A 22,851-nucleotide genomic window follows, 5' to 3' on the forward strand; every position below is an offset into this window, starting at 1 on the left:
GGGTGTGTCTTGCATTGATTAGATGTAGTGCTCTTAATTTTGTTCTATTTTGCATGATAGAATTGGATGATGGCTGAAGCGCACGACTCATGGTTTTAAAGGTTCATTCCATATAAATGGTATATTCCAGCTAACAGTTTGACAAGCTAATGCATTTGCTGCACAAATGAAGACACCAGAACTGCTTTTAACGTTAAACAAGTGAGACTTCATTCACATTCAACACTCGAACTGTGATTGTTGTCTGTCTTGGTCAGAAATGTGGTGTTTCCTTCAATACATGCTACTCTTTTAGTCTTTCATTTTGGTAGGTGGCGCTGTCACAAGTAGCAGGAAAGTGGTCATGAATATGGAGCCTCTTCTACAGCAGGAACTCATGGAGTCGCCCCCCGCTGGGCTTAAAAAGAATACATGTTTAAGTCACTTCCACATTGTCTTCACTTTTAGACCTGAAGGCTATGTTTGTCTTCTTGTATTCAGTTTATGGTTAAACAAAATTAGCTTAACTTAGCTTGAAGCCTTGAAAGAGCTAGTCTGGTTCTGTTTGGAGGCTAAAAAAAATCACCTAATTGTGTCGCATCTTTGTAAATTTATCAGTATAAAAGCTAAATTAGTACAATAAGTTGTAGTTTTCTGTGCAATGATATTTCTTGCTTGAAAGCTGTGGCCAAGCTAACTGTATCTTCCTATTTCTAGTCTTAATGCTAAGCTAAATTAGCAGGTTAGTAGCATCCTATTTACAATACAGGTGTGAAAGTATCTGTATTGTTCTACCTTACAGCCTAACACTTGGCAAGAAAGCAAACAAGCGTATACATATTTCCCAAAATGTCAATCTAGCTTGGCTGTATAAAATACACAAAGTTCCAAAAGACAACTTTGGTTGCTGACAGACTGTTCCTTCTTGTTAAAGGTTTACATTCGGGCTTTGTTTGACTACACACCATTTGAGGACAAGGCCACGCCATGTCAAGAGGCTGGACTTCCTTTTAAGAGAGGGGATATTCTTCAGGTTGTGAGTCAAGAGGATGCTACCTGGTGGCAGGCCAAGAGAGTGGGCGACTGTAACCTGCGCGCCGCCCTCATCCCCTCCATACAGTTCCAGGAGAGGTAGTTTACGTCTTTTCTGCTGTGCATGGAATTCAAATTTGAATTTAAAATCAGAAATACATGTGTTCTCTTTTCTCCTCAGGCGCCTGAGGTACAGGATGAAAGTGGGTTCCCTCCCTACCCCTTCGTCGCTCAAAGCATCGACATGTAAGCCTCATTTACCTCTGAAAGCACAAATTATCTTCTATGACCTACAACCACAAATGTACAAGAAGCTTAGATCTACATAGGCAATGTGTGTTGTGGGTGAAATCTAATCTACGCATGAAATACAGAAACAGAGATTACAGAATGAGAAGAGTGGATATAAGGTTAATCTCTGGGGCAAAAAACCCCACAAAAAACGGAATCTATCGTTTTATTTCCTAATCCAATTTAAAAGTAGAATGAAAAAAGTCAGTTCTTTTCTTGTATCTGCTCTGTTGCATAAAAGCTCAACTCTTGAACTCTCACCAAGTTGAATAAAGGGTTTAGTCGAAATCCTGGAGCATAGTGGTGTGTTCTCTTTGAATACTTTCACAAAGAACTCAACCCTTATCTTCCACAGACTCTTTAATAAATCTATTAGGTGGATGTGAGCACATTTGATAAGGAAAATCAGATAAGCTTCTGAATTTTTCAGCACAGACATAATTTGCATATGACATTCAAAAACGGGTGTTTGTTCATGACTTTGAGAAAGCGTACTTCCTTACCTTAGGAGGTAGAGAACACAGGTTGTAGTATTCTGTCTCTACAGTGATGCTGTGTTTTATTTCTTGCAACCTCAGATGATCGGACTGAGAGAGGTACGTAGACGAACCCTCGTATTAGAAATCATCTTCTATCCCTGGATCGTGTTTTCATGAATGAATTTCTGTATGAAATTCTCATCACCTGAACCTCACAAAAACACAGATTCTAGTTCATCCCTTATATTTTCCTTTATTTACTTTTGTTTTTGCCTTTATACCACAAACCTCGTAGTGAAGTGTTTGACCTGCTGTGTTCACCCCTTCCATCGGCTCCTCCTCACCCTGTTTTCTCTCCCTGCTTTGCCGCCCCGCAGAAGACTGTGACAGTAAAGGTGCTCTCAATGGAAAGGACATAGGTGAGGAAGCACAATCAGTCAGTTTGTACCAGTCGCTGCAGCATCGCATTTCTTGCTCAGTCTGTGTGCTGATTCATGCTTTTCTTTTCAATACGGCAAACTGTTGCTGAGGTGTTAGAGTGGATCGTGCTGCTTTGTTGGTTTTGATGGTGGATTTGAGGGTTAAGAAGGATAATATTTGGCGTATTCTTTGAGTTGGACAGCTGATATTGGGCCTCACTTCAGCACTCTTGACCTTTTGAAGAAAGTAAAAACTCAAACAGAAAAAAGCCACTTCATTTGTCTGTTTGCCACATGTTCTGATGGCATTTTCACCTCATTTTCAATCCTGAAGTTTGATTAGGACCATAAATTTTGGCACATAGCAACACTCTAGAGTCACAACAATCCAATAATCCCCAAACCCTTTTCCAACTTTTTCCCAAGAGTATCAGGTCTCTCCTGTTGTGGATTTAATGTGTTATAATGCTTACTCTTACCATGATACAGACATAAGATACAGTGCCTTTCAGAAGTACACGTTTACTGAGCAAAATAAGAAAGCTACTTCAACTTGCACATATTTTTTTTCAAACATTTTTAAACATGTTTTTTCCTACATAGCTTTGAGCAACAGGTAGCATCAACTTGTCTACCTGTTATTGTGCATTTTAAGTCAATGCCGATATTTGATTTGAAAGCTTTTTTTTCAGACAATACTGATGTTGTGCTAGTTTAGTTTTGGTTTTTCATTGGATTCCTTGAAAATGTTTTAATTTGTTGTTGTCTTAATCCATCTTTTGGCATGGACTTAAACATATGAATGTTTTTTGTTTTGAAAAGTTATTAAAAAGTGGAAATTACATATCAGCTGGTCGAGTATTTTTTTTTAAATCATGGCTTTTAGCGAGGCTGAAATTTCTCTGCAGCTGTTGCATGATTACAATTACAACAAGATTACATAGCCAGTGCACACTTTCATGGATGAATTGTAGTGACTTAAGCAGTTTACTTTTTCCTGTATCATCGACTCAGTATGTCATGTTTGTGGAACTGATCAGTTTGATTTTAACTGATTAGTTGACAAACAGTCACAGATTTTTCTGTATTGTAACATCAGGGTTGATGAATTTCAGTGTATTTCTTGCCCTTAGTTTGTTGTAAATTTTTTTTAAAAAAGCGCATCACTTTATTTCAGTGTGTGTCTGATGTTAGACCGGCAGGCCTTTTGTCCTGTGTGCTGCAGCCACCAAGCTTCCCTCAGTGTCTTTGTGGCACCTCATGGCATCTCATTGTGCTTGACAAACGGCCTCTCCTCACGCTACATGCTAACGATGCTTTTTATTGTGTTTGACTGAGAGGTAGATGCAGCATGCATGGCTTCCAAGCTTCTATTCTGTTAAAGATTTAAGGTGGTTGAACAAATGGTCTAATATGAGCTGTAGTTTCTCCCAAGAGTAAGGCAGCCCCTGCCTTCTGTGGCCATGCTTTCTCATGGGATTTTTACTCAGGTACTCTTACTGATTTCTAATGGTGTTGTTCAGTGTGTCTGTCTTGTGTGATGTATGACACAGGATTTGAATTTTAATCGGGCAGAGCGAGGAATACTAATTTGTCTGATACTATATTAAACCTAATTTCAAGGTTTAAAAGTGACAGTGGGATATTTATTTTTATAAGGATTATGTAGGATGAATTAACACCATGTATTGTAGCATTTATACTCTCAGCTATGCTACCTGCATGTCTTTGACCATAGCCAGCCTTCGACGAAGTTTCCGCCTCAGGAAGGATCGTCAGGGTTCACCAGGAGAACCGCACACTCCAGACGGCAACCACTCCGAGTTCCTGATTTATGAGGAAGTCACACATTATCTGGCCCGCCCTAATGAGAGGCCCCGCCTTATAGTACTGATAGGTAGGTCAAGAAACGACACTTAAATTTTCAGAAAAACACTTGAAAGTTATATCAGGATATTTGGATGCAGATATTTTTCCTTTCTGTTCAGGTACTTTTTCTGTTATTTGTCGGGTCACAGGTTCACTTGGAGCTCGGATCACTGAGCTCAAGCAGAAGGTGATCGCTGAGAATCCTCGACGGTATGGCTTGGCTGTGCCTCGTAAGTCTCTTGTTATTTTTACTTAAAGTTGTATGTATTTAGTGCAGAAAGCTTATGGATCATTGCATCTCAAATCATAAATAGTTTTTCAAGAATTTCTGCTTGACCTGTTTTTGATTTGCCTCAAATTGATATAGAATAAAACATGGATATTTAGAAATACACATGGTAAATTTTAGCTTGACATATAAAATACTTTTTGAAATTTTTTTGAATTACCAGTTAACCCACTTTTTGCACATTTTTGCATATTGAAATATAGGACAATGTTTGAACATAGAACATAGAAAATACTTTTTAATATGAAAATACTTGGTCAGAAACATTAAAAAAGGTCAATTACATTAAATTTCATAACCGATTAAGCAGGTACAACAATTAAGTGAAAAAAAATATTGGTTTATAGCCTGATCCTGCAACGTTTTTTTCATTCTTCTGACCAAATATTTCATATTAAAGTGAATTGAGCATGTTTTGTATTGTTGTGGCATGCAGCAACAAATGCTCAAGAAAATATCATTAGTTGACTGTTATTGACTATTATGTCAAAAAACTGACGTGTTTACCCCACTTTGGACAGCATACTACAGTAAAGTATGACGTTTTTTTTGATATTTTGAACGACATACTAAACTACAATGTTTTTTTTCACATTTTTGACCACATACTAAACTATGATGTTTTTACCCCATTTGGACGACGTATAAAACTATGACGTTTTTGTCACATTTTGGACAGCATACTAAATTATGACGTTTTTGTCACAATTTGGACGACATACTAAACTATGACATTTTAGTGGCATTTTGGACGACATACTAAACTATGACGTTTTTGTCACAATTTGGATGGCATACTAAACTATGACATTTTAGTGGCATTTTGGATGGCATACTAAACTATGACGTTTTTGTCACAATTTGGACGACATACTAAACTATGACATTTTTGTCACAATTTGGACGACATACTAAACTATGACATTTTTGTCACATTTTGGATGGCATACTAAACTATGACATTTTAGTGGCATTTTGGATGGCATACTAAACTATGACGTTTTTGTCACAATTTGGACGACATACTAAACTATGACGTTTTTGTCACAATTTGGACGACATACTAAACTATGACGTTTTTCTCACGTTTTGGACCACATACTAAACTATGATGTTTTTGTCACATTTTGGACGACCGATTAAACTATGACGTTTTTGTCACATTTTGGACGACATACTAAACTATGACGTTTTTGTCACATTTTGGACGACATACTAAACTATGATGTTTTTGTCACATTTTGGACGACATACTAAACTATGATGTTTTTGTCACATTTTGGACGACACACTGAACTATGACGTTTTTGTCACATTTTGGACGACATACTAAACTATGTCGTTTTTGTCATATTTTGGACGACATGCTAAACTATTTTGGCCTTTTCTGGGTTGTATCGGACAGAATATATAGAGAGAGACAGGAAATGGGTAGTACAGTTGGGTCAAGACATGCAGCAAAGGGCCGCAAGCGGGAATCTAACCCGGGCTGCTGCGTTGGACACCAGTCCCGGTACATGGTTTGTCTGCTGAACCCATCGAGCTATGCAGGTGCCCAATCTATGATGTTTTTGTCACATTGTGGACGACATGCTAAACTATGATGTTTTTGTCACATTTTGGACGACCGATTAAACGACGATGTTTTTGTCACATATTGGACGACATACTAAACTATGACGTTTTTGTCATATTTTGGACGACATACTAAACTATGATGTTTTTGTCACAGTTTGGACGACATACTAAACTATGACGTTTTTGTCACATTTTGGACAGCATACTAAACTATGACGTTTTTGTCACATTTTGGACAGCATACTAAACTATGACGTTTTTGTCACATTTTGGACAGCATACTAAACTATGACGTTTTTGTCACAATTTGGACAACATACTAAACTATGATGTTTTTGTCACATTTTGGACAGCATACTAAACTATGACGTTTTTGTCACAATTTGGACCACATACTAACCTGTGACGTTTTTGTCACATTTTGGACGGCATACTGAACTATGATGTTTTTGTCACATTTTGGACGGCACACTAAACTATGACGTTTTTGTCATATCTTGCACGACATACTATACTATGTCGTTTTTGTCACATTTTGGACGGCATACTAAACTATGACGTTTTTGTCATATCTTGCACGACATACTATACTATGTCGTTTTTGTCACATTTTGGACAGCATACTAAACTATGACGTTTTTGTCACATTTTGGATGACACACTGAACTATGTAGTTTTTGTCACATTTTGGACGACATACTAAACTATGACGTTTTTGTCACATTTTGGACGGCATACTAAACTATGACGTTTTTGTCACATTTTGGACGGCATACTAAACTATGTAGTTTTTCACATTTTGGACGGCATACTAAACTATGTAGTTTTTGTCACATTTTGGACGACATACTAAACTATGTAGTTTTTGTCACATTTTGGACGACATACTAAACTATGTAGTTTTTGTCACATTTTGGACGACATACTAAACTATGACGTTTTTGTCACATTTTGGACGACATACTAAACTATGTAGTTTTTGTCACATTTTGGACGGCATACTAAACTATGACGTTTTTGTCACATTTTGGACCGCACACTAAACTATGACGTTTTTGTCACATTTTGGACCACATACTAAACTATGATGTCTTTGTCACATTTTGTACAACACACTATGACTTTTTTTCACATTTTGGACGACATACTAAACTGTGATGTCTTTGTCACATTTTGAACGACACACTGAACTATGATGTTTTTGTCACATTTTGGTGGCATACTGAACTATGACATATTTGTCATATCTTGCATGGCATACTAACCTGTGACATTTTTGTCACATTTTGGACGGCATACTGAACTATGATGTTTTTGTCATATCTTGCACAACATACTAAACTATGACGTTTTTGTCATATCTTGCACGGCATGCTAAACTATGACGTTTTTGTCATATCTTGCACGGCATGCTAAACTATGACGTTTTTGTCACATTTTGGACGGCATACTGAACTATGATGTTTTTGTCACATTTTGGACGGCATACTAAACTATGACATTTTTGTCACATTTTGGACGACACACTGAACTATGATGTTTTTGTCACATTTTGGACGACATACTAAACTATGATGTTTTTGTCACATTTTGGACGGCATACTAAACTGTGATGTTTTTGTCACATTTTGGACAGCATACTAAACAATGACGTTTTTGTCACATTTGGACGACAGTCAAAACTATTTTGGCCTTTTCTGTGTTTTATTGGATTGGAGAGATGGAGAGAGACAGTAAATGAGTAGAAGAGTTGGTGCTAGATATGCAGCAAAGGGCCGCAAGCAGGACTCGAACCCCGGGCGTCAGAGACCTGTCCCTATACATGTTTCACTTGCTTAACCCATTGAGCTAGACAGGCACCCCGATTATGATGTTTTTGACAGATTTTGGACGGCATACTAAACTATGACGTTTTTGTCACATTTTGGACGACATACTAAACTATGACGTTTTTGTCACAATTTGGACGACATACTAAACTATGACGTTTTTCTCACGTTTTGGACCACATACTAAACTATGATGTTTTTGTCACATTTTGGACGACACACTGAACTGTGATGTTTTTGTCACATTTTGGACAGCATACCAAACTATGTCGTTTTTGTCATATTTTGGACGACATGCTAAACTATTTTGGCCTTTTCTGGGTTGTATCGGACAGAATATATAGAGAGAGACAGGAAATGGGTAGTACAGTTGGGTCAAGACATGCAGCAAAGGGCCGCAAGCGGGAATCTAACCCGGGCTGCTGCGTTGGACACCAGTCCCGGTACATGGTTTGTCTGCTGAACCCATCGAGCTATACAGGTGCCCAATCTATGATGTTTTTGTCACATTGTGGACGACATGCTAAACTATGATGTTTTTGTCACATTTTGGACGACCGATTAAACGACGATGTTTTTGTCACATATTGGACGACATACTAAACTATGACGTTTTTGTCATATTTTGGACGACATACTAAACTATGATGTTTTTGTCACAGTTTGGACGACATACTAAACTATGACGTTTTTGTCACATTTTGGACAGCATACTAAACTATGACGTTTTTGTCACATTTTGGACAGCATACTAAACTATGACGTTTTTGTCACAATTTGGACAACATACTAAACTATGATGTTTTTGTCACATTTTGGACAGCATACTAAACTATGACGTTTTTGTCACAATTTGGACCACATACTAACCTGTGACGTTTTTGTCACATTTTGGACGGCATACTGAACTATGATGTTTTTGTCACATTTTGGACGGCACACTAAACTATGACGTTTTTGTCATATCTTGCACGACATACTATACTATGTCGTTTTTGTCACATTTTGGACGGCATACTAAACTATGACGTTTTTGTCATATCTTGCACGACATACTATACTATGTCGTTTTTGTCACATTTTGGACAGCATACTAAACTATGACGTTTTTGTCACATTTTGGATGACACACTGAACTATGATGTTTTTGTCACATTTTGGACGACATACTAAACTATGATGTTTTTGTCACATTTTGGACGACATACTAAACTATGTAGTTTTTGTCACATTTTGGACGACATACTAACCTATGTAGTTTTTGTCACATTTTGGACAGCATACTAAACTATGACGTTTTTGTCACATTTTGGACGACATACTAAACTGTGACGTTTTTGTCACATTTTGGACGACATACTAAACTATGTAGTTTTTGTCACATTTTGGACGACATACTAAACTATGTAGTTTTTGTCACATTTTGGACGACATACTAAACTGTGACGTTTTTGTCACATTTTGGACGACATACTAAACTATGTAGTTTTTGTCACATTTTGGACGACATACTAAACTATGACGTTTTTGTCACATTTTGGACGGCATACTAAACTATGTAGTTTTTGTCACATTTTGGACGACATACTAAACTATGACGTTTTTGTCACATTTTGGACGACATACTAAACTATGTAGTTTTTGTCACATTTTGGACGGCATACTAAACTATGTAGTTTTTGTCACATTTTGGACGACATACTAAACTATGTAGTTTTTGTCACATTTTGGACGACATACTAAACTATGACGTTTTTGTCACATTTTGGACGACATACTAAACTATGTAGTTTTTGTCACATTTTGGACGGCATACTAAACTATGACGTTTTTGTCACATTTTGGACCGCATACTAAACTATGACGTTTTTGTCACATTTTGGACCACATACTAAACTATGACGTTTTTGTCACATTTTGGACGACATACTAAACTATGACGTTTTTGTCACATTTTGGACGACATACTAAACTATGTAGTTTTTGTCACATTTTGGACGACATACTAAACTATGACGTTTTTGTCACATTTTGGACGGCATACTAAACTATGACGTTTTTGTCACATTTTGGACGACATACTAAACTATGTAGTTTTTGTCACATTTTGGACGACATACTAAACTATGACGTTTTTGTCACATTTTGGACGACATACTAAACTATGACGTTTTTGTCACATTTTGGACAGCATACTAAACTATGATGTTTTTGTCACATTTTGGACGACATACTAAACTATGTAGTTTTTGTCACATTTTGGACGACATACTAAACTATGTAGTTTTTGTCACATTTTGGACAGCATACTAAACTATGACGTTTTTGTCACATTTTGGACGACATACTAAACTATGACGTTTTTGTCACATTTTGGACGACATACTAAACTATGATGTTTTTGTCACATTTTGGACAGCATACTAAACAATGACGTTTTTGTCACATTTGGACGACAGTCAAAACTATTTTGGCCTTTTCTGTGTTTTATTGGATTGGAGAGATGGAGAGAGACAGTAAATGAGTAGAAGAGTTGGTGCTAGACATGCAGCAAAGGGCCGCAAGCGGGACTCGAGCCCCGGACGTCAGAGACCTGTCCCTATACATGTTTCACTTGCTTAACCCATTGAGCTAGACAGGCACCCCGATTGTGATGTTTTTGACACATTTTGGACGGCATACTAAACTATGACGTTTTTGTCACATTTTGGACGACATCCTAAACTATGTAGTTTTTGTAAAATTTTGGACGGCATACTGAACTATGACTTTTTTGTCACATTTTGGACGGCATACTAAACTATGACGTTTTTGTCACATTTTGGACGACACACTAAACTATGTAGTTTTTGTCACATTTTGGACGGCATACTAAACTATGTAGTTTTTGTAACATTTTGGACGGCATACTAAACTATGACGTTTTTGTCACATTTTGGACAGCATACTAAACTATGACGTTTTTGTCACATTTTGGACGGCATACTAAACTGTGACGTTTTTGTCACATTTTGGACAGCATACTAAACTATGACGTTTTTGTCACATTTTCGACGACATACTAAACTGTGATGTCTTTGTCACATTTTGGACGACATACTGAACGATGATTTTTTTGTCACATTTTGGTGGCATACTGAACTATGACATATTTGTCATATCTTGCATGGCATACTAACCTGTGACGTTTTTGTCACATTTTGGACGGCATACTGAACTATGATGTTTTTGTCATATCTTGCACGACATACTAAACTATGACGTTTTTGTCATATCTTGCACGGCATACTAAACTATGACGTTTTTGTCACATTTTGGACGACATACTGAACTATGATGTTTTTGTCACATTTTGGACGACATACTAAACTATGACGTTTTTGTCACATTTTGGACGACATACTAAACTATGACATTTTTGTCACATTTTGGACGACATACTAAACTATGACGTTTTTGTCACATTTTGGACGGCATACTAAACTGTGATGTTTTTGTCACATTTTGGACGACACACTGAACTATGATGTTTTTGTCACATTTTGGACGACAGTCAAAACTATTTTGGCCTTTTCTGTGTTTTATTGGATTGGAGAGATGGAGAGAGACAGTAAATGAGTAGAAGAGTTGGTGCTAGATATGCAGCAAAGGGCCGCAAGCGGGACTTGAACCCCGGGCGTCAGAGACCTGTCCCTATAGATTTTTCACTTGCTTAACCCATTGAGCTAGACAAGCACCCTGATTATGATGTTTTTGACACATTTTGGACGGCATACTAAACTATGACGTTTTTGTCACATTTTGAACGACATCCTAAACTATGCAGTTTTTGTAACATTTTGGACGGCATACTGAACTATGACGTTTTTGTCACATTTTGGACGGCATACTAAACTATGTAGTTTTTGTAACATTGTGGACGGCATACTGAACTATGACGTTTTTGTCACATTTTGGACGACATACTAAACTATGATGTTTTTGTCACATTTGGACGACATACGAAACTGTGACGTATTTGTAAACTTTTTGGGCGACGTTCTAAACTCCCTTGGCCTTTTCTGTGTTTTATTCGACTGGAGAGATGGAGAGAGACAGTAAATGAGTGGAAGAGTTGGTGCTTGACATGCAGCAAAGGGCCGCAAGCGGGACTCGATCCCCGGGCGTCAGAGACCTGTTCCTATATATGTTTCACTTGCTTAACCCATTGAGCTAGACAGACGCCCCGATTATGACGTTTTTGGCACGTTTTGCACGGCATACTAAACTATGACGTTTTTGTCACATTTTGGACGACATACTAAACTATGACGTTTTTGTCACAATTTGGACGGCATACTAAACTATGACGTTTTTGTCACATTTTGGACGGCATACTAAACTATGACGTTTTTGTCACATTTTGGACGGCATACTAAACTATGACGTTTTTGTCACAATTTGGACGGCATACTAAACTATGACGTTTTTGTCACATTTTGGACGGCATACTAAACTATGACGTTTTTGTCACATTTTGGACGACACACTGAACTATGATGTTTTTGTCACATTTTGGACGACATACTAAACGATGACGTCTTTGTCACATTTTGCACGGCATACTAAACTATGACGTTTTTGTCACATTTTGGACGACATACTAAACTATGTAGTTTTTGTAACATTTTGGACGGCATACTGAACTATGACGTTTTTGTCACATTTTGGACGACATCCTAAACTATGACGTTTTTGTCACATTTTGGACGACACACTAAACTATGACTTTTTTTCACGGCATACTAAACTATGACGTTTTTGTCACATTTTGGACGACATGCTAAACTATGACTTTTTTTCACATTTTGGACGACATGCTAAACTATGACTTTTTTCACGTTTTGGACGACATACTAAACTGTGATGTCTTTGTCACATTTTGGACGACACACTGAACTATGATGTTTTTGTCACATTTTGGACAGCATACTAAACTATGACGTTTTTGTCACATTTGGACGACATACTAAACTATGACGTTTTTGTCACATTTTGGACGACATACTAAACTATGACTTTTTTTCATGGCATACTAAACTATGACGTTTTTGTCACATTTTGGACGACATGCTAAACTATGACTTTTTTTGTCAAATTTGAACAACATACTAAACTATGTAGTTTTTGTCACATTTTGGACGGCATACTGACTTATGACATTTTTGTCACATTTTGGACGACATGCTAAACTATGACTTTTTTTCACATTTTGGACGACATGCTAAACTATGACTTTTTTCACGTTTTGGACGACATACTAAACTGTGATGTCTTTGTCACATTTTGGACGACACACTGAACTATGATGTTTTTGTCACATTTTGGACAGCATACTAAACTATGACGTTTTTGTCACATTTGGACGACATACTAAACTATGACGTTTTTGTCACATTTTGGACGACATACTAAACTATGACTTTTTTTCACGGCATACTAAACTATGACGTTTTTGTCACATTTTGGACGACATGCTAAACTATGACTTTTTTGTCACATTTGAACAACATACTAAACTATGTAGTTTTTGTCACATTTTGGACGGCATACTGACTTATGACGTTTTTGTCACATTTTGGACGACATGCTAAACTATGACTTTTTTTCACATTTTGGACGACATGCTAAACTATGACTTTTTTTCACGTTTTGGACGACATACTAAACTGTGATGTCTTTGTCACATTTTGGACGACACACTGAACTATGATGTTTTTGTCACATTTTGGACAGCATACTAAACTATGGCGTTTTTGTCACATTTGGACGACATGCTAAACTATGACTTTTTTTCACATTTTGGACGACATGCTAAACTGTGATGTCTTTGTCACATTTTGGACGACACACTGAACTATGATGTTTTTGTCACATTTTGGACAGCATACTAAACTATGACGTTTTTGTCACATTTGGACGACATACTAAACTATGACGTTTTTGTAAACTTTTTGGACGACAGTCAAAACTATTTTGGCCTTTTCTGTGTTTTATTGGATTGGACAGATGGAGAGAGACAGTAAATGAGTAGAAGAGTTGGTGCTAGATATGCAGCAAAGGGCCGCAAGCGGGACTCGAACCCCGGGCGTTGAACCCCGGGCGTCAGAGACCTGTTCCTATATATGTTTCACTTGCTTAACCCATTGAGCTAGACAGACGCCCCGATTATGACGTTTTTGGCACATTTTGGACGGCATACTAAACTATGATGTTTTTGTCACATTTTGGACGGCATACTAAACTATGACGTTTTTGTCACATTTTGGACGACATACTAAACTATGACGTTTTTGTCAAATTTGAACAACATACTAAACTATGTAGTTTTTGTCACATTTTGGACGGCATACTAAACTATGTAGTTTTTGTAACATTTTGGACGGCATACTGACTTATGACGTTTTTGTCACATTTTGGACGACATACTAAACTATGATGTCTTTGTCACATTTTGGACGACACACTAAACTATGACTTTTTTTCACGGCATACTAAACTATGACGTTTTTGTCACATTTTGGACGACATGCTAAACTATGACTTTTTTTCACATTTTGGACGACATGCTAAACTATGACTTTTTTTCACGTTTTGGACGACATACTAAACTGTGATGTCTTTGTCACATTTTGGACGACACACTGAACTATGATGTTTTTGTCACATTTTGGACAGCATACTAAACTATGGCGTTTTTTTCACATTTTGGACGACATGCTAAACTATGACTTTTTTTCACGTTTTGGACGACATACTAAACTGTGATGTCTTTGTCACTTTTTGGACGACACACTGAACTATTATGTTTTTGTCACATTTTGGACAGCATACTAAACTATGACGTTTTTGTCACATTTGGACGACGTACTAAACTATGACGTTTTTGTAAACTTTTTGGACGACAGTCAAGACTATTTTGGCCTTTTCTGTGTTTTATTGGATTGGACAGATGGAGAGAGACAGTAAGTGAGTAGAAGAGTTGGTGCTTGATATGCAGCAAAGGGCCGCAAGCGGGACTCGATCCCCGGGCGTCAGAGACCTGTTCCTATATATGTTTCACTTGCTTAACCCATTGAGCTAGACAGACGCCCCGATTATGACGTTTTTGGCACGTTTTGGACGGCATACTAAACTATGACGTTTTTGTCACATTTTGGACGACATACTAAACTATGATGTTTTTGTCACATTTTGGACGGCATACTAAACTATGACGTTTTTGTCACATTTTGGACGGCATACTAAACTATGACGTTTTTGTCACATTTTGGACGACATACTAAACTATGACGTTTTTGTCACATTTTGGACGACATACTAAACTATGACGTTTTTGTCACATTTTGGACGGCATACTAAACTATGACGTTTTTGTCACATTTTGGACGACATACTAAACTATGACGTTTTTGTCACATTTTGGACGGCATACTAAACTATGACGTCTTTGTCACATTTTGCACGGCGTACTAAACTATGACGTTTTTGTCACATTTTGGACGACATACTAAACTATGTAGTTTTTGTAACATTTTGGACGGCATACTGAACTATGACGTTTTTGTCACATTTTGGACGACATACTAAACTATGACGTTTTTGTCACATTTTGGACGACACACTAAACTATGACTTTTTTTCACAGCATACTAAACTATGACGTTTTTGTCACATTTTGGACGACATGCTAAACTATGACTTTTTGTCACATTTTGGACGACATGCTAAACTATGACTTTTTTTCACGTTTTGGACGACATACTAAACTGTGATGTCTTTGTCACATTTTGGACGACACACTGAACTATGATGTTTTTGTCACATTTTGGACAGCATACTAAACTATGACGTTTTTGTCACATTTGGACGACATACTAAACTATGACGTTTTTGTCACATTTTGGACGACATACTAAACTATGACTTTTTTCACGGCATACTAAACTATGACGTTTTTGTCACATTTTGGACGACATGCTAAACTATGACTTTTTTGTCAAATTTGAACAACATACTAAACTATGTAGTTTTTGTCACATTTTGGACGGCATGCTAAACTATGTAGTTTTTGTAACATTTTGGACGGCATACTGACTTATGACGTTTTTGTCACATTTTGGACGACATACTAAACTATGATGTCTTTGTCACATTTTGGACGACACACTAAACTATGACTTTTTTTCACGGCATACTAAACTATGACGTTTTTGTCACATTTGGACGACATGCTAAACTATGACTTTTTTTCACATTTTGGACGACATGCTAAACTATGACTTTTTTTCACGTTTTGGACGACATACTAAACTATGATGTTTTTGTCACATTTTGGACGACATACTAAACTATGTAGTTTTTGTAACATTTTGGACGGCATACTGAACTATGACGTTTTTGTCACATTTTGGACGACATACTAAACTATGACGTTTTTGTCACATTTTGGACGACACACTAAACTATGACTTTTTTTCACGGCATACTAAGCTATGACGTTTTTGTCACATTTTGGACGACATGCTAAACTATGACTTTTTTTCACATTTTGGACGACATGCTAAACTATGACTTTTTTTCACGTTTTGGACGACATACTAAACTGTGATGTCTTTGTCACATTTTGGACGACACCGTGAACTATGATGTTTTTGTCACATTTTGGACAGCATACTAAACTATGACGTTTTTGTCACATTTGGACGACATACTAAACTATGACGTTTTTGTCACATTTTGGACGACATACTAAACTATGACTTTTTTTCACGGCATACTAAACTATGACGTTTTTGTCACATTTTGGACGACATGCTAAACTATGACTTTTTTTCACGTTTTGGACGACATACTAAACTGTGATGTCTTTGTCACATTTTGGACGACACACTGAACTATGATGCTTTTGTCACATTTTGGACAGCATACTAAACTATGACGTTTTTGTCACATTTGGACGACATACTAAACTATGACGTTTTTGTGAACTTTTTGGACGACAGTCAAAACTATTTTGGCCTTTTCTGTGTTTTATTGGATTGGACAGATGGAGAGAGACAGTAAATGAGTAGGTGCTAGATATGCAGCAAAGGGCCGCAAGCGGGACTCGAACCCCGGGCGTCAGAGACCTGTACCTATATATGTTTCACTTGCTTAACCCATTGAGCTAGACAGACGCCCCGATTATGACGTTTTTGGCACATTTTGGACGGCATACTAAACTATGATGTTTTTGTCACATTTTGGACGACATACTAAACTATGACGTTTTTGTCACATTTTGGACGGCATACTAAACTATGACGTTTTTGTCACATTTTGGACGACATACTAAACTATGACGTTTTTGTCACATTTTGGACGACATACTAAACTATGACGTTTTTGTCACATTTTGGACGGCATACTAAACTATGACGTTTTTGTCACATTTTGGACGGCATACTAAACTATGACGTTTTTGTCACATTTTGGACGGCATACTAAACTATGACGTTTTTGTCACATTTTGGACGACATACTAAACTATGATGTTTTTGTCACATTTTGGACGACATACTAAACTATGACGTTTTTGTCACATTTTGGACGGCATACTGAACTATGACGTTTTTGTCACATTTTGGACGACATACTAAACTATGTAGTTTTTGTCACATTTTGGACGGCATGCTAAACTATGTAGTTTTTGTAACATTTTGGACGGCATACTGACTTATGACGTTTTTGTCACATTTTGGACGACATACTAAACTATGATGTCTTTGTCACATTTTGGACGACACACTAAACTATGACTTTTTTTCACGGCATACTAAACTATGACGTTTTTGTCACATTTTGGACGACATGCTAAACTATGACTTTTTTTCACATTTTGGACGACATGCTAAACTATGACTTTTTTTCACGTTTTGGACGACATACTAAACTGTGATGTCTTTGTCACATTTTGGACGACACACTGAACTATGATGTTTTTGTCACATTTTGGACAGCATACTAAACTATGACGTTTTTGTCACATTTGGACGACATACTAAACTATGACGTTTTTGTAAACTTTTTGGACGACAGTCAAAACTATTTTGGCCTTTTCTGTGTTTTATTGGATTGGACAGATGGAGAGAGACAGTAAATGAGTAGAACAGTTGGTGCTAGATATGCAGCAAAGGGCCGCAAGCGGGACTCGAACCCCGGGCGTCAGAGACCTGTCTCTATACATGTTTTACTTGCTTAACCCATTGAGCTAGACAGGCACCCTGATTATGAAGTTTTTGTCACATTTTGGACGACATACTAAACTATGACATTTTTACCCCATTTTGGACGGCATCCTAAACTATGACATTTTTACCCCATTTTGGACGACATACTACACTATGACTTTTTTTTCATGTTTTTGAGAACACACTAAACCATTTCGTTTAAATAATATTTTGTACCTCGGCATAAACCATGACGTTTTTTCCATATTTTGGACGACATACTAAACTATGACGTTTCTGTCACAGTTTGGACGACATACTTAACTATGTCTGTTTTTTCATATTTTGGACCACGTGCTAAATTATGACGTTTTTGTGATATTTTAGACAACATACTAAACTATGACGTTATCTTAAATGTAAAACTTTGTTACTTCTTCGCAAAACATTTCAGTCATAAACACACAGTTTTTCCATGCATGGAATTACATGCAGTGTAAATGCTCTTATTCACACATTCAAATACACGTATCCACGTATTCAGCCAGTGTCTTCTTTTCCACCTCGTCTCCTGTCGTCTCCTGGAAACATGCGGCCTGAAGACACCACTCGAGCCAGGAAGTGTCATGAGAGAGAAGGAGTAGAGTACCACTTCATCAGTAAGGCAGCATTCGAGGCCGACATCCAGAGTGGCAAGTGAGTGCTGGATACAATATCTTTCTGATCAACAGTTATCTATTTTGTGCTTGGGACAAATGTAGAAGGATTAATTGAAGCTTTCCAGAAATGTTTATTACTTACCCTAAGCTGGTGCACATTAACTTCGTTGTCTGAATAATTCATGATGCTGCTATGTTTCTGTAGGTTTATTGAATATGGGGAGTATAAGGAGAATCTGTACGGGACCAGTTTGGAGTCTATTCATAGAACTTTGGATCAAAACAAGGTCTGCCTGGTGGATGTGCAGCCGGAGGTTCGTGTCAACATTTACATATAGCACTTCCAAATAAATGCACTTCTGATTTTAGTTGCATTACCTGGCAGTTACAAGTGTTTTTCATCCAGTAAAGGTCTGTGTGCAGTTCAGACAAGAGAGCTGACACAGGAGCAGATGTAAAATGTTACATTTTATTTTTATTTTTGGTTGTTACATCAAATTTACTCAAATAGAAAATGGTTTTGAAGCTTTCAATATTCTTTTTTATTATTATCACATCACTCTCAGTTTAATTTTTAATTGTTCACCTTTGGGTTTTTGTTTCAGAAATAAATTTTGGAGCAAAAATAAAATGACTTCATATTTTAACTTTACATTTCTGTGTTTTGTGCTTGCGTTTGGACTGTACCATTACTTTACAGGGGAGTCTACAGACAGGATGCACAATCACCTTATTTGTTATATAGCGCATTTGGCAATACAATAATTTATCAGCTGCTCTGCTTTTGGAGGGTGTAGAGTTGGATATGAGCATTACTGATAGACTAGAGCCACTGGCCAATGTATTGTTATTAATGGTCAGATTACACATAAAGTAGCAGCCTTCAGAGACCTTTTTTAGTGTGCAAGTGGCACAATAATTGATTAAACTGAATTAAAGTTTTTACAACACGAGAATAATTTTAATGACAATACATTGTGTGTACCATTGTTATATTAGTGTTATGTTATAGATATTATATTGGCTGTAGTATTTTTTAATGCTTAACACATAGTGTAGCCAGTAATTCATGCAATATTTATCACACGTTGTGGTTGTGGAACTTCTGTAGACAGTTCATGGTGCAAAACACAGAAATAGAAAATTAAAATATTGCACCATTTTCTATTTTTGTTCAAAAATCTATTTGTAAAGCAATATCCCAAATGTGAAAAACTATAATTGAAACAGAGAAACAATTAATAATACTGTGAAGTAAACAAAAAAAGATAATGGAAGTTTTCAGCCTATTTTGCGAAATGAACAAAAAGACTGCAAATTTAAAATACAGTCCCTGACAGTTAATCTGAAATCCGAAAGGAATTTAATGAGTGCAGAATGGAAGCTGGTTATTTGAAGTTTTGGCATCACTACTCGTAACAGTTAGCAGGGTGTTTGGTCTGCAACAGTGTGTAGGTGACAAAGTAACATCAGATTTTTTTTTTTTTCCAGGACTAATGGTTTCCCAGCAGAATGTTGCATTATAACTAGAAGACCAGTGCTGTTCACGTCACTCGTCAGTGGTTTTTATGTTGAAAATGTCTGATGTGATGAATGAGTGTTTCTACCACATCCAGGCACTGAGGACTTTACGAACGGCTGAGTTCAAACCATACGTCATCTTTGTAAGGCCTCGCATCTTTGACGGTCAAAAAAAGCACTTTGGCTCCTCTTCGTCACTCAGCGTAGGAATCACGGTGAGTTACCTGAACACACCAACAAATACATATAGCATAGCTTTGTAACTCTCTGAACCCTACAACCCACTGACAGATTTGAAAGACAAGTTATCTTTTTAGAAAAAATCCGAATAACATCATTTATCAGAGCCAGAATCTGTAGAAACAAAAAGAACTGTCGGATTTTCAACTTTCTGATTCTACAAATGAATCAAATCTAATCTGAAAATCACAATATCCCCATAATAAACCTTATTCTACATGACTTATTCAAAAAATTGCCGAGAACATATCATTAGCTGTAACCAAAATCAGTAAAAAAAAACTAAAAGTAGCAAACTATCTATTGTATATAGTGTCATGATTTTTTCGGTGTTTTCAAAACCTGTGTGCACTTGGAAAAATGTTGTAAATGTTGATTCAAGGGTTTATCAATAGGTGATTAAGGAAATTCAAATTTTATGGCAATTTATGGCATTGTAACTGTCGTACTGCTCAAGTGACATTTTTGAGCTCTGTCTACTTTTATCCATGGGGGTGCTGTTTCCATAGACGTCATAGACTTTATTTTGCTATGACAAACAAGCCCACAGCGAGTAAAAATGTGTAAATTTTATTTGGTTGTTGCTGTTGGAAATCAATGCTCCCATCTACAAAATAAAAGCTACTATTAGAGATTAAAGCAGATAAAATGCATTACCAAACCAAAAAAAAATGTGTATGTTAGCAGATTTAAAAACTTTTACAGAAAAAGCTAAGTATTGGCTGAAAGAAAAACGATAGTACCCACCTATGACATCTGTATGGTCCGACTGATTGTGGATTGTGTGTGTGTGTGTAATGATTGTAATGTCTGTGCTGTTTTTATCAGCATTGTTGGTCCTCTGTCTACTTCTACTGAAAAGCCTAACCAGGGTCGGGAATAAAAAATTAGCTTAACGCTATAAACTCTACAAGCAAGACATCAGATATCTTCTATGCTAATTGCATGGTCCCTGATCAAATAAATAAATAGAAATAAAAATATTTCCGGATCTTCATATGTGTCAGCTGATGCTTTATTTCCCCATCAGCATGCTAACACTGAATCACTCCTTGATCTCACCAGGAGGACGACCTCCAGGAAATGAAGCAGTCGGCAGAGCAGATGGACGAGAGCTACGGTCATTGGGTGGACTATGTCTTGGTGAAAGAGGACCCGGTCAGTGCCTTAGCAGAGCTCCAGGTCGTGCTGGAGAGGGTGCAGATGGAGCCGCAGTGGGTGCCTGTGTGCTGGGTAAGGCGCTAGCCGCCTGAGCTTGACTGCCTCCTACTGGAAAAGGGGACTGCTGTGCAGGGCTGGAGTGGGACTCATTTTCAGCCCTGGACTTTCATGCCTCAGACTGGCCCACTTTTGATCACGACCTACTACTATTAAATCATGTAATTCTAGCCTTGTCTTGAAATTCAGTGTGTTTTTCTATAATATTTCCAATTTATACACACACAATATATTTCAACATGAGTGCACATCTCCAACATTATTCTTTACAACAATATCAGAATCTATATTCTGTTCAAATTAGTGTTCAAGGATATCCAAACCTTAAAAATGAAATAAAAGAAGAAATAAAAATATTAACTTTAAAAAATAAAATAAAATGTGTTGCACTTTCTAACAACACGATCATCTCTTTCTCCTCTGCAAGGAAACAGTTCCATCACAACTTAAATTTCACAAATATGAGAACATCAGTTAAAGGACTAATCTCCATCACTATTCTTTACAACATCACAATGTCCTTTTTTGCAATATCAAATATCAAGTAAATTAGTGTTCACAGTTTGTTATTCACAGCATAACATAACTTTCTAATGATGCCATTATGGTCTATTGAAAAACAAAAAACGAACGGTTATTTGATTTTCGTTTTAAAATACAAAAATTTAAATTGAAATACGAGGTGTTTTTCCTTTTCATGATCAAAAAGGGATATACGAAATTTTAAAAATGCTTTGATTTTCATTTTATATTTACAATAACAAGAAAATAAAATCAGTAAGAGACAGAAACGAAAAAGGGTCCGTTTTTTAAATTTTCTGAGACCGGAAGTGGTCATCAGTGTACCGTGCATAGACTGTATAGGTTTTTTTCGTTAGTTTTCATGGTCATAATGAGAGATCAGGTGGCCGATCTTAAAATAAATCAATATTGAATTTTGTATAGAGGGCTAAAGTTTTGCGAAGCCAGGAGGCGGGGCTACTTGATTGAAAGTCCGGTCTGGAATGATTGACAGGTCCTATGGAGGAGACAGCCCAGACTCTGCTCTCCTCCTTTGGATTAATTCTGATATAATAACTGTTGGTTTATTTATCGGTGCAGCAGCAGAACCTTTTCCACAAACAGTTTTTTGTTTTAACCAGTTTTCTACCTTTGGCTGATTCTACCAGCAGACACTGAAAGGACTCTGATAGTTCGG

At 36.9% G+C, this 22,851-nt stretch overlaps 1 protein-coding gene across 5 annotated transcripts in view; it reads left to right on the forward strand.

Annotated features, from left to right (window-relative positions):
* Positions 1-22,851, forward strand: part of LOC110971258 (MAGUK p55 subfamily member 3-like) — a 54,601-nt gene that overhangs the window by 22,080 nt on the left and 9,670 nt on the right. For 2 of the 5 annotated variants that reach the window (XR_007937813.1, XM_051939063.1), the window contains exons 10-21: positions 914-1,110; positions 1,193-1,257; positions 1,881-1,898; positions 2,159-2,200; positions 3,625-3,690; positions 3,939-4,097; positions 4,219-4,299; positions 18,618-18,711; positions 18,880-18,988; positions 20,291-20,410; positions 21,501-21,668; positions 22,796-22,850. Coding sequence is in view for 4 of the 5 variants with exons in the window: in XM_051939063.1 (XP_051795023.1) it covers positions 914-1,110; positions 1,193-1,257; positions 1,881-1,898; positions 2,159-2,200; positions 3,625-3,690; positions 3,939-4,097; positions 4,219-4,299; positions 18,618-18,711; positions 18,880-18,988; positions 20,291-20,410; positions 21,501-21,668; positions 22,796-22,813 (1,137 nt within the window). In the remaining variant the exon portion in view is untranslated. The other 3 variants (XM_051939062.1, XM_051939065.1, XM_051939064.1) reach the window with 3 other exon arrangements.

This window comes from Acanthochromis polyacanthus, chromosome 19 (assembly GCF_021347895.1).
Source record: "Acanthochromis polyacanthus isolate Apoly-LR-REF ecotype Palm Island chromosome 19, KAUST_Apoly_ChrSc, whole genome shotgun sequence".
Taxonomy (NCBI): domain Eukaryota; kingdom Metazoa; phylum Chordata; class Actinopteri; family Pomacentridae; genus Acanthochromis; species Acanthochromis polyacanthus.